The sequence below is a fragment of the Eleginops maclovinus genome, chromosome 12 (genome assembly GCF_036324505.1).
Source record: "Eleginops maclovinus isolate JMC-PN-2008 ecotype Puerto Natales chromosome 12, JC_Emac_rtc_rv5, whole genome shotgun sequence".
Classification (NCBI taxonomy): domain Eukaryota; kingdom Metazoa; phylum Chordata; class Actinopteri; order Perciformes; family Eleginopidae; genus Eleginops; species Eleginops maclovinus.
In genome coordinates this window covers 2,076,188-2,088,546 of record NC_086360.1, presented here as the reverse complement: position 1 = coordinate 2,088,546, position 12,359 = coordinate 2,076,188, and the positions used below count along the sequence as shown (strand labels likewise).

General features: G+C 40.2%; 1 protein-coding gene across 1 annotated transcript in view; it reads right to left on the bottom strand.

Annotated features, from left to right (window-relative positions):
* The window catches only part of cacna1ba (calcium channel, voltage-dependent, N type, alpha 1B subunit, a), a 159,061-nt gene that overhangs the window by 102,218 nt on the left and 44,484 nt on the right, over positions 1-12,359 (bottom strand). The window contains exons 5-6 of the mRNA XM_063896797.1: positions 10,759-10,911; positions 9,766-9,953 (exon numbers count right to left, since the gene is read on the bottom strand). Coding sequence (XP_063752867.1) covers positions 9,766-9,953; positions 10,759-10,911 — 341 coding nt within the window. The remainder of the gene's footprint in view (positions 1-9,765; positions 9,954-10,758; positions 10,912-12,359) is intronic.

The window sequence follows — 12,359 nt, the reverse complement described above, 5'->3', positions numbered from 1 at the left end:
GCACTTTAGCAAAGAATGTATTTTAATTGGAGGGAACTCCAGACCACAGGAGTGCTCCCACACCTCTGATGGGAGTGAAATGGTCCATTGAAATGGGTATTGGTTTGGAGCAGAGATGTGCTTGTTTGTGGTTTGCTGTTGAATCAGTAATGACGGGAGAAGCAGTCACAATCTGAGGCTCATGTTCTGCATTGTGACCTCCACCCTGCCCGAGGGCGTTCTACTCTCTTAGTGTTTGCATAACTCTGTGCAGCAGGCACTCACACGCTGATTGTTTTGGCGGGGTGTATTAGATTGCTGGAAATTGTCTGGTGATGCGCTAATTTACTGAAATCCATTGTGATGCCTTCCCATCATTCATATGTGGGTTGATTTTCATTTTGCATCCATGGATTTGCTGATTGTTTCCTCAGGTAAAGGAAGAGTCTCACAATCGCTATTGAACTAAGCAGCAGTGTAATTGCTCCTTCCACACAATACATGTATTATTTGGATAATTGATGGGTAAAATGCTTCATTACCATGTGGCATGGAGGACTCTAACTGCAAAACAGAAATACATCAGTGAAGAAAGCAGCACAAATCTGCAAAGCTTTTCACCATGCACATGCATCCACCCATTCACTCCAACACAACCTTTAGCCCATAGCAAATTCAGCCTCTAAGGACGAAAGCCAGCAGACAGAGGCAGTTATAGAGCTTGTCGCACCTTAAACAAGAGACAAGAACTTACCTTATTTACTAAAAAGCAACAACATTTTGATTCCTGATTGAATTTCAAATGGCACGTGAGAAAGTTAGGTACTGGATAGTTCATGTGTTCAGCTCTTCTGCCCTGACTGATTGACTAAACTGACCCTAACCTCAACCAGCTACAAAGGGCGGGTTTAGCCAGCAGCATGATTGATAATTAAATGTCATACTAACCCAAACATCCTGTTTCCAAGATACAAGGATGATGGTCTCTGGTGGGGAGGCTGCAGCTGCTGAGCCTGGATTAGATTGCCTGATTTTTATGGAATCCCATTCTTTTCATCATTCATTTTTACAGATAAATACTGTATGCTCCACCGAGGACTATTCCAGATTTTCTGTCAAACGTCGTACCCTGACATGTTCACGTGACACGTAGGTGGTAATGTATGCAAGATTTGCTGGTTTGCAAGTTCTGCTGCCTTGATTACACTCAGTTATAACTAGTATATACTACTATATTCACATACAAATATGAACTATCAATCTATGTCTGCGGATTATAACCATTGAAATGAAAAAAACAGGTTTGATTTTAACAGCGAAACTCACTCGGTGAATTCCGCACTCCGACTGAATCCAACATGAACTGAACAGAGAATTTATGATTTGGTCTGCCTTCAGCAGTCGGGTAACTGGAAGTTTAACATGTGCCTTCACCCAAACTCTGCTGGTTAAATTGTGGAAAACAAGATTGGGATTGTCTTCTACTGTTTTAGTGTTTGCATAATTCTTTGCAGTGCGCACTGGGTACATTATAATCCTGTAAATTGTCTGGTTTCTATACATTTTGTGTGTGTCATTTCTCATTTGGCATCCATGGGTTGGTTGACTGTTTCCTCAGGTAAAGGAATAGTCTTAGTCTTGTTATTGAACTCAGCCATGGTGGTGATGTAATTGTCTGGTGAATTTAGGCACAAATGTTGGACACTGTGTAGTACGATGTTTCTCTTAAACCAGCTAAATGTAAACCTTGCACCTAAATGACCTGATCACCTAAAAAACAGATTGCTTTAAAAGCTTTTGAGCACACTCATGCTCCACGGGGAAATTTAAAGGCCCCTCCAGTGCTGTGCTCATGACAGATTTATAGAGTATCAAAAAGTACTTAAAAATGTCTGACTGTAATTTATTGAGCTTGAGTGTCCCAGTTGCTTCAGTCACTGTTTGTCACGTTTTAGCCCATAATGTGCTCAATTGATTGAAAACACTTACATGACTTTCCGTTTCATCACACACGTGTAGGGATGCAGGTTTGTTATTTTACAACTGAAAAATGTAATCCACGGTGCTCAGGGACACTTTTCCTCCATAAAAGAAACCCTGATTAAATTCAGATGAAATTCATAGTTCATTCATTTATTCTCAGCTCATGTGTTGATGTAGCTGGTTTTACTAGCTGTATCAACACAAGCTGAATGGTGATGAAGGATTAAGAGTGAGAAAAAATGTGTCCTCATCATCACAGACTGGGATGTTAGCATAGCAACCAAAGCTAATCTGACTATCTTGACTATCATGTGGCATAGATGGATGGATGGATGGAAAGAGAGAGATGGATATATATATATATATATATAGAGAGAGAGAAAGAGATAGATAGATAGATAGATAGATAGATAGATAGATAGATAGATAGATAGACAGATAGATAGATAGATAGATAGATAGATAGACAGACAGACAGACAGACAGACAGACAGACAGACAGACAGACAGACAGACAGACAGACAGACAGACAGACAGACAGACAGACAGACAGACAGACAGACAGACAGACAGACAGACAGACAGACAGACAGACAGAGAGAGAGAGAGAGAGAGAGAGAGAGATAGATAGATAGATAGATAGATAGATAGATAGATAGATAGATAGATAGATAGATAGATAGATAGATAGATAGATAGATAGATAGATAGATAGATAGATAGATAGATAGATAGATAGAGAGATGGATAGATAGAGAGATAAAAACACAAATATAAACAAAAAGTATAAAGTAGGATATTGTACATTAAGTGTTTGAGGAATGGAATATTAAATAGAATCTAAATTTGAAATGTACAGTGTGGGTTCAAGTCCAGTAATGCAATAGAAGCTGTGGATACACTCATCTGCTATAATTAAAACCGTTAGGGTGGGAAAGTGGTATCAGAGACCCTCGGAGATGCTCACAGACTCACTACAGTATCTATCAATGTTCTCTCCCTCACAGTGGAACTGATCAGATAAGCACTACACAAGAGCTGAATTTTCCAAAAATGTCTTTTCCATCTGTTTGTTTAATAAAGATAAATACCAATTGTGCAGTGTACTTCACCACAAAGACTAGGTGCAGGCAGGGTGGGGTAGGGCAGTATAATAGGAGGTGGAATCATCTGTCATAATATACTGTGGGCTGGGGGGGCGGGGCTGTTGGGCATATCAGTGCATTAGCCGGTGTCGGGGTGAGGCTGCCTCAGAGCCCGGCTACAGAAATCCATTAGCAGTGCTGCTGCTAAAAGTGTTAGCCCGAGGACAGACATCAATAGCAACGCCACACCCAGGCTGTCTGAGAGACCCAGAGCAGGAAATATCTGACCAGCCTAATGAACCAGCTGTGAGTTTAGACATGAAAAAACACTTGTTTTTATACTGGGGACGCTGGGGACATGTCCCCGACACTTTTGGAAATGGCCAACTTTGTCCCCACCACTTTGTTTTGAGATCATTTGTTAAAAATGAAATAGAATTTTACACTTGGAGAAAGGTTTGTTTGCACAGTGAACATGTACAATCTGGACTGTTCACACAGGTGTATTTCTGGTAACCCAAGTGGTGCAGTTTGGACCTGAGACAAGTGTAATATTAGTAATAATAGAGAATAGTAAAGCAATGACTGCTCCCACTTTGAAGCAGCATAGCACAGTTGCTGCACTAGTTGTCAGGAAAATATTTCTAAGCATATATACAGTATTTCTGTATTGTTTGCCGGGGTCACTTTATGCAGTAGTGTTTTTTTCAATCTAAAAAAAGTGTCCCCACCACTTTTCTAATAAAGTGACCCCCATGTATCTATCTATATCTGATATTGAGTTCTTTATCATCCTAAAGAAATAAGGTATTGCTAGAAAAGCAGGTTTCTTCTAATGATGGCAATGTTCAAGCAGCGGAGGACTGGAGCAGGGAACTGGATGACATGTAGCTCTGCACTGTGTCTCTATACTGCTGTCGTCCTCTAACCACCGTGTCAACATCCTGCTCCCCAGAGCTCCATCTGATAGCATCTGAAGGGCTGCCTGATGTTACAGGTGAGTAGATACTGTGTCACCGGGGGGGTACTCACGCAACTGACCTTAAGCAGCGCTGAAAAGCCCTGCCAAAGGCTGTTGAAACCAACAGAGCCCTCTTTATGTCAAACAGGGAATACTGAGACAGTGCAGCACTTAAGGACCAGAGGTGGGGAGTAACTATGTACATTTACTCAAGTACTGTACTTAAGTACAATTTTTAGGTACTTGAACTTTACTTTATGCTTTACATTTATGCTACTTTACTCAAGTACAAGATCTGAGTACTTCTACTTTTACTCAAGTGCAACATCTGAGTACTCCTCTCACCTCTGTTAAGGACTGCCAAGACAACAGAGCACACCAGGCAAAGGCATGGTGCATGTTTGACAATATGTTGGAAATGATACTGTGGGTTCAAAATTAAATATGTCACAAAAAGTAACATTTTTTTCTTCTTCATATAATACTGAAATGATAAATTCCCATGCCTGCTGGAATCTATTTAATTCTATCCATTTAGGGCAAAATGTCACACCACTTGTTGCACTAGAGGCACCAATCTTCAGTCCAGAGGGAGAGGAAGTCTGGCTGCCCTGTCTGTCAATAAAACAGCCATGAACGCTGCACGTTTGATAGTTTGGTCTGATTAAATCTAAAGTGGGAGACATTATAACTACCCAAACCCTAGTCTGTTCCTTATGGTTTTCAGGAGACTGCTTTGCCGGGAGAATGATCTTCCATTCGCAGTTAGTCCATTGCTCGATATAGGTTCCCTATACTATACACTATGATCTATAATATTAATGTACATATATTATTTGGATGATTCAACACCAAAATAACTCTGTTCTTTCTAACCCTACAACTTAGCTCTTGTAAGTGGTATTTTTAAGGTTTTCTACACAAAGAGCTTTGATCAACTATAAAAAGATGAAGAGTCACAGTTTACAGCTAAAGGTCTTCTAATGAAAATCCAGTCTGAGTTTTGCTCATCCCAGTTTTGGCAGAGGCAGATGAGGATCCGTCCGGCCCTGATGGATGGCCACACTGATGAATAGGACACAGCCGGGTCCCTCAGCGGCCGGAAATGAGACAGCTGTCACTCCTCTCGACAACTCTATCACAAAATCCACCAATGAGATTCCTCCAAAACAGATAGTGCGGTCAGAGTGCACAACCAAAATGTCAGTGATCCAGAGACAGAGTAAGAAGCACAGATGAATTGGTGATCCAACCCCAGTCCTTACACTTGAAAGACTCATTTTGGATCACACCCTAATGAGGATTATTCCTATTAATAAAGAGTTTTCATAAGAAGTTAAGGTTACTCAACTCAAACTGGATCATCTGTTATCATTGTGGTGTAAGAATTTGGATAAGCAGGGTTTACTTCCTGATCAGCAGCAAACAGCACCCAGAGCTGCTGGACACTGAAGCACTGAGCAGCTAAGGAAACATATTATTTATCAGGAGTTGGTAAAGACCTGTGATTATGTGTGTAAATACTGACTTTGCCACTAACAAATAAAAATACTTCATGCCAAATGATTTATGTAAATATATGCTACACTGCTTAAACATACAATATCACTCTTTTGGAAGAACACAGAAACCCTTCAATCATTCACTGGTTAAAAATAGGGTGACCAGAGCTTACAGAACACCCTAAAGCAGGATGACTAGAGCAATAGTTTGTGGCAGCAAGAAAATACTTTCTCTGATGTTGAAATCTCAATAAAAACTGTTAAATAATAATTAAATATATAGAGTGACCTGGTGCCAAACAAGCCATATGTGGGACAAAGAGTATGTTGTGTCGGACAATGTGGAGGTAATACTGTCAGCACAATGTGCTAAGTCTAGTTTAGATGAAAATACAAGCCAGGTATCTTGTATTTGGAATATACTCAAAATATCACCTACGTGCAGATTGAAAACAAATTCTGGCAAAGTTACAAAATCTGTGGGAATCGCCCTTTGCTACAACTGAAATTTATTTTCATGATTGATGGATTACATCACACAGCTAATGGTTAAAGCACCAAATGTTTTCTAAACTTTTTGATAAAAGCCCAGTTTGATGGCAACTGCATCAAAGCGGACAAATGATAAACCGCTGTGCAGTCCACACAAAGACTGGCCTTACACACAAATGGAACTGCTTTTAGGAAAGCCTGATGCCTTCCTATAAAATGTGGACAAACACCGTTTTTGGAAAGGAACTAGAATAATACCTTAATGATGCACATATGATTGATCTTTCAACCACCTTTTAAATTGATGTTTAACCCTATGATGATTCACATGTTCACTAACATACTATAATCCATTTCTTGTTTTGTCTTTGAATATGTTTCTTCAACATCTCGTATGTTCATTTCGAGTTTTTATGATGTTTCTATTTTGGTTGGTTTACATTGTGTCTTTGCTAAAGAACATGTAATGTTGTTTATTCAGTAGTCAGAAGTCAAACATGAGGACTGAATCATGTAATGTATGTAATGTTTTCTGTCGTCCCTGCTCATGTCTGGCCAATCAGTTACATGGAAACAATATTCGACATCCGATAGCAGCATCCTCTTCCAGCCTTTTCTAGCTCTCACACCAAATGCTATTGATCGATTTCCACTCCCCCTCTCACCTGAGGTTCTGGTCCCCTTCTTTACTAGAATCAACTTTTTTCCTACATCTGTTATAATTATCTTTGCCATAATGTTCGTTGAGTTATATATAAACCAAAAGTTTGACATCAGCGACTGTATGTGTTTCATCTAGCAATAAGCTGCTATTGAGCATCTCCGCAGCTCTTGATTCTTCTCTAATCACCCCAAACCCTCAGGAAGGCTGGACATGGGGAAGAGCAGGGGGGACACGACTGGACAACTGATACATTACACTGAGACGCTTAAAAGTGGTTATATGGCTAACCTAAATATATTATGAATCAAATCAAGCTACGCCACGGAAGTAAAAAATCCCATGCTACATTGACCATCAATGTTGGCTGTAGAAAAATGGTACACAATTATTTAAGCTACCAGATGTACAAATAAAGTATAAATGTAATGACTTAGTGAGATATTCGGGCTCAGGTGGGGAGAGATAAGAAGGATGGTTTGTCATTTTCAGTATTCTGAAGTGAAATTTTGTAATCCACTACAGTATGGATAGTTTGACCCCTGAATGTCGTTCGCCATCCTAACATGTGTAATTGATGATTCCCATGCTCAGGCATGGTGTGACAGCAGTTCACATAGTTTTCTGATGTTCTAAAACTCTTGTTGATGTAAGTGAAGCCAACTGTGTGTGGTCTGGCCACAGTCTTATACTGCAAAACCAATCAAAATAAGGTGCCAGTGTGCTTGGCTAGATGTAATCAGAGAGCTTTAAAAGAAGTTACAGTTGTGGCTTTAGAGGGGCATCATGAAATCTTCTTGTTCTTAAGTGATCAAATTTGATTATTTCTGTTGTGTCGGACAATGTGGGGTAATACATGTAACTACGTTTGCTAAGAGCTAGTTTTAGATTGAATAATATCAATCGCAGGTTTCTTGTGAGTTTTGGGGAAGTATAGCTTCAAAAAGTATCACCTACGTGCGCAATTGAAAAACAAATTCTGGCAAAGCTTACAAAACTCTGTGGGGAATCGCCCTCCATGGCTACAACCAGAAGTAATTACATTTCTCTGTTGATGGATTGACATCTGACACAGCTAATGGTTAAAGCACTCTCTTGTTTTCTAAACATTTTTGGATAAAAGCCAAGTTTTGAATGGTCAACTGTCAATCAAATGCGGGACAAATGATAAACACGCTGTGCAGTCCCACACAAAGACTGGCCTTACAACAAATGGAACTATGCTTTAAAGGGAAAGCCTGATGCCTTCTATAAAATATGGGGGAAAAACACCGTTTTTGGAAAGGAACTAGATATAAACTTTTCAATGAATAAGCACTATATGATTGATCTTGTCTACCACCTTTGTAAATTGATGTTTAAACCCTTTGATGATTTCACATGTTCACTAACATTACTATTAATCATTTACGTTGTTTTTTCTTTTGAATTATTGTTTACTGTCAACATCTGTATGTGTATATTTTCGTATGTTTTTATGATTTGTTTTCTTATTCTTTGGTTTTGGTTTACATTTGTGTCCTTTGCTAAAAAATGTAAGTGGTGTTTGATTCAGTGAAAGTCAGGAGGAGTCAAACATGAGGAACTTGAATCATGTAATGTATGTAATCTGTTTCTGTCTGTCCCTTGCTCATGTTCCTGTGGCCAATATAAGTGTTACAGTGGGGAAACAATTATTCGACATCCCAGAGAGCAGCATCCTCTCCACCACGCCTTTTCTCGCTCTCAGCAACCAAACTGCTATTGATCGATTTCCTCCTCCCGCCTCTCACTCTGAGGTTCTGTTCCCTCCTTCATCTATACTAGAAAAACACTTTTTTTTCCTACATCTGTTTAATAATTTAGTCTGTTGCATAATTGTTTCCTTGTTATGATATAAACCAGACGTTATGCACATGGCAGCGAGCTGTGATGTGTTTCATGCTAGCAATAAAGCTGCTATGTGAGTCATCCTCCGCAGGCTCTTATTCTGTCTCTAATCACCCCCCCGAGGAAGGCTGGAAGGGGAAGGAGCAGGGGGGGGGACAGACTGGACAGACTGATACATTCACACTAGAGACGACTCTAAAGAGTGGCTTAAGACTAACCTAAATATGATTAGAAATATACATAAATCAAGCTACAGCCAACGTGAAGTAAAAAAAAACCCATGCTACATTGACCATCAATTTTGGCTGTAGAAAAATAAGGTTACACAATATTTAAGCTACCAGACTGTACAAATAAAGTATAAATGTAATGGTACTTAGTGAGAATATAACAGGGCTTTCAGGTGGGCGTCAGACGACTAAGAAATGGGATGGTTGTCATTTTTCAGTACTGAAGTGTGAAATTGTTGTAATCCACTACAGTAGTAGGGATAGTTTAGACCCTCTGAATTGTCGTTCAGCCATCCTAACATTGTGTTAATGTGAGATGATTCCCAATGGCTCAGGCATGGTGTTTGACAGCAGTTCACATAGCTTTTCATGATGTTCAAAAAACTTCTTGTTATTTAAGTGAACCCAACTTGTGTGTGTCTGCCAACAGTCATACGCACAAACCAACAATAATGAATGTAGCCAGTGTGCTTGCTAGTTATGTAAGTATTTCAAAGACGGTTCTATTAACATATAGTTACAGCAGTGGTGGCTTTAGGCCTGGGGCATCATGAACAGTCCTTCATGTCATAATGATTATAATGTGTGGGAAGTGTCTGATGCTTGCGAAACTTGAATTCTAAATCATCTAAACATTCAAACTCTGGAAGACTCGTAGTTTTGTGTGTGTAGCTTTGTATATGTGGATGAGATTGAGGGTTAACACACACCCTGAAAACTCATTATTCAGATTGAGGACTTGTTGGTCAGTCCTACATGTTGTATTTTGTAATCTTTGTAGATGTTCCTCTCAGATAAACACAGTGGCCATACTTTAAACAAGAGGACATCAACAAATCAAGTTAGCCTACAAATCAGCGCTCTGTGGTTTGCACCATGCAGAGGTTGACCTGGGATAGAGTCAAACTCCAGGCCTGATTCATTTTTGTTTCAGTCTGCCACTACCTATCAGACTGTGCTTCACAAACATCATTTAGAGGTGCTTCCTGTCAGTGGACTCACGTTGTAGAGGATCTCTACCCATCCCTCCATGGTGATGCACTGGAACACGGTGAGAATAGCGAAGAGGATGTTGTCGAAGTTGGTGATGCCAAAGTTGGGTCCAGTCCAGTACTCCTTGCAGATGGTGCCGTTCTCGCAGGTCCTGGCCGGAGCCTCCATCCCACAGGGGAAATCTGCCACTTGTTCGTCTGAAGCAAACACAAGTTGTTATGGCATCTATATAGATATAGCTACACGTAGGGGCAACATTAAGTGAGCACTTTTTACATATGTTCCTGTTTATGTTCACAGTGATATGAATTGTTTTCCAACATGTTTAACTGACCTCAAAATATTACTCTACTTCCTCATAGTATTAGCTTACTAAAGTTAGTTCTGTCAACTTGTACTGTACATACATCACATGTTGCCTGTCTGTCAGAGGAGTTCCTCTCATACCCATTACTGGTGTTAGAAGGAGTAATACCCTCTCCAGATAACTTGTGATTTTAAAAATGACTGGACTTGATGTATACTTAAATGTAAACGCAGTTTATCAGCAGCAGCAGGACTGAAGATGTGTGGTTCTGGGAAAATTCCCTTTCTAACAAAGCAGCATAAACCTCCTTTGTCCCTGAACCAGATGCAGACATTTCAGGAAGTTAAAGACCGGGATACTTCAGAGTTGTTTAATGTAATCTTTAATAAAGGTAAAGGCATTTAGTGCTTTTTTAATCTCTTGTAATAGAATAGTGTCTCTTATCCCCAACATCTGCCAAGAATGCAAGAATGGGAGTTGTGTATGCAAATGGTTTTTGCTTTGCAGAACTAATTGACAGCTGGAGGACAGCAGACAAAGCACTACGGGACTGCACACTGAATTAAAGAATGCCTCAGTCAGCAGTGTGTCCATAAGGCATTACATTGGGATGATTAATATTAATGTATATATATAATAACCATGCCTGGTTTCATATCAGGAGCGTGTGTGTCCCGTGTTCCTCTCAAACTCACCGGTGTCTATTCTGAAGCAGGTGCGATGGAACTTGCCCATGTAGAAGTCGAGGCCGATGATGGCGAACATGAGGATGGCGAAGAAGAGCAGCAAGCCGATCTGCAGCAGAGGGACCATTGCCTTCATTATGGACTTCAGTACCACCTGCAGACCTGGTGCAGACAAGGGAAACATGCATTTCAAAGCTGTATAACTATTGATTGATGTCGTTAGCCTTTATAGGAGAGCGTGGGGGCAGACAGGAAACATGTGGAGAACACGACATGCTGGAGAGACTGGTCTTGTCCCATCTCAGACCGCAGGTGAGATCAATTCTAGATCCTCTGCAATTTGCCTACCAGCCTCGCCTGGGGTTGGACGATGCTATTATCTACCTGCTGCAGCGGGCTCACTCATACCTGGATGGATCGGGATGCACTGTGAAAATCACCTTCTTTGATTTCTCCGGTGCATTCAACATGATCCAGAGATCAGAACCGGTGACACCAGCAGAATTAATAAACTGATCAGGAAAGCTGGCTCTGTCAACGGCATCAAACCGGACCCTTTTGAGGCTGTGGTGGAGAGGAGGACTCTGAACAGACTGTTGTCCATCATGGATAACCCCACCCACCCTCTCCACCTGCAGCTGGACAGACAGAGGAGCTCCTTCTCCAACAGACTGCTCCAGCTCCGCTTTCACCAGGACAGGTAGCCTACAGGAGAACATTCCTGCCCACTGCAATAGCTCTGTACAATAGTTCACCTCTGGCTGGCAGACAACTCACTGTCTCTCTGTGAACTGGACTTAACATGCACTCCTTCACACTTAACATTGTACATTTACATTATACTGATTTATATTATTGCCCTTTTTGAACATTTCTCATTTATATTCATTTATATATTTTTTGTTTTAGTTTTAGTTTTTAGTTCTAATTATTTGTTATTTGTTTTGCTTCTTTTTGTATTTCGCTGCTGCAACAAAACAAAAAACATCCCAGTTTGGGATAAATTAGGTATTTCTGATTATGACTGTGTTCATGTTAGCAGGATTCTGATTGGTTGTGGTGTTATTTATGTTTCTGTTTTAACTAATCAGATGAAGCAACACATCCTGCCAACATCATTTCAAGCCGTCATGGACGCTGAGGTCATTACAGCAATTCACTTGTTATCTTGAATGTGAATCATTAGCTAGTGAGATGTCATTTCCATTTTGGGTTCTGCCAACAAAGCTCTCATTGGTGGATTGTTTCTCCAATTGAGGCAGTCATTAAAGGGCACAACACCAGACGTATTGTAGACAGGGCTCACTCTCTTGATTTAGTTAATGCTTTAACATATTGAATAAAAATACAATGAACTTTTACAGTTTCCTTGGTTGTTACATTTGGAAACAAGTGGCATGAAAACTCATGGAGAGTACCTGGTGTTTACCTTCATTTGAGTCCGACGGTCTCTTAGTAAATCAGTTTTTACAGTACTGAATTGATTTATCATTATCATGTTCCTGATACATAAACAGAAAATCTTCTACTCTTTAGAGGGAACTTTTTTCTCTAATGGAATGAGACGCTACATGTACCTGGATGGCAGGCGTGCAGAGAGCAGGACTGAA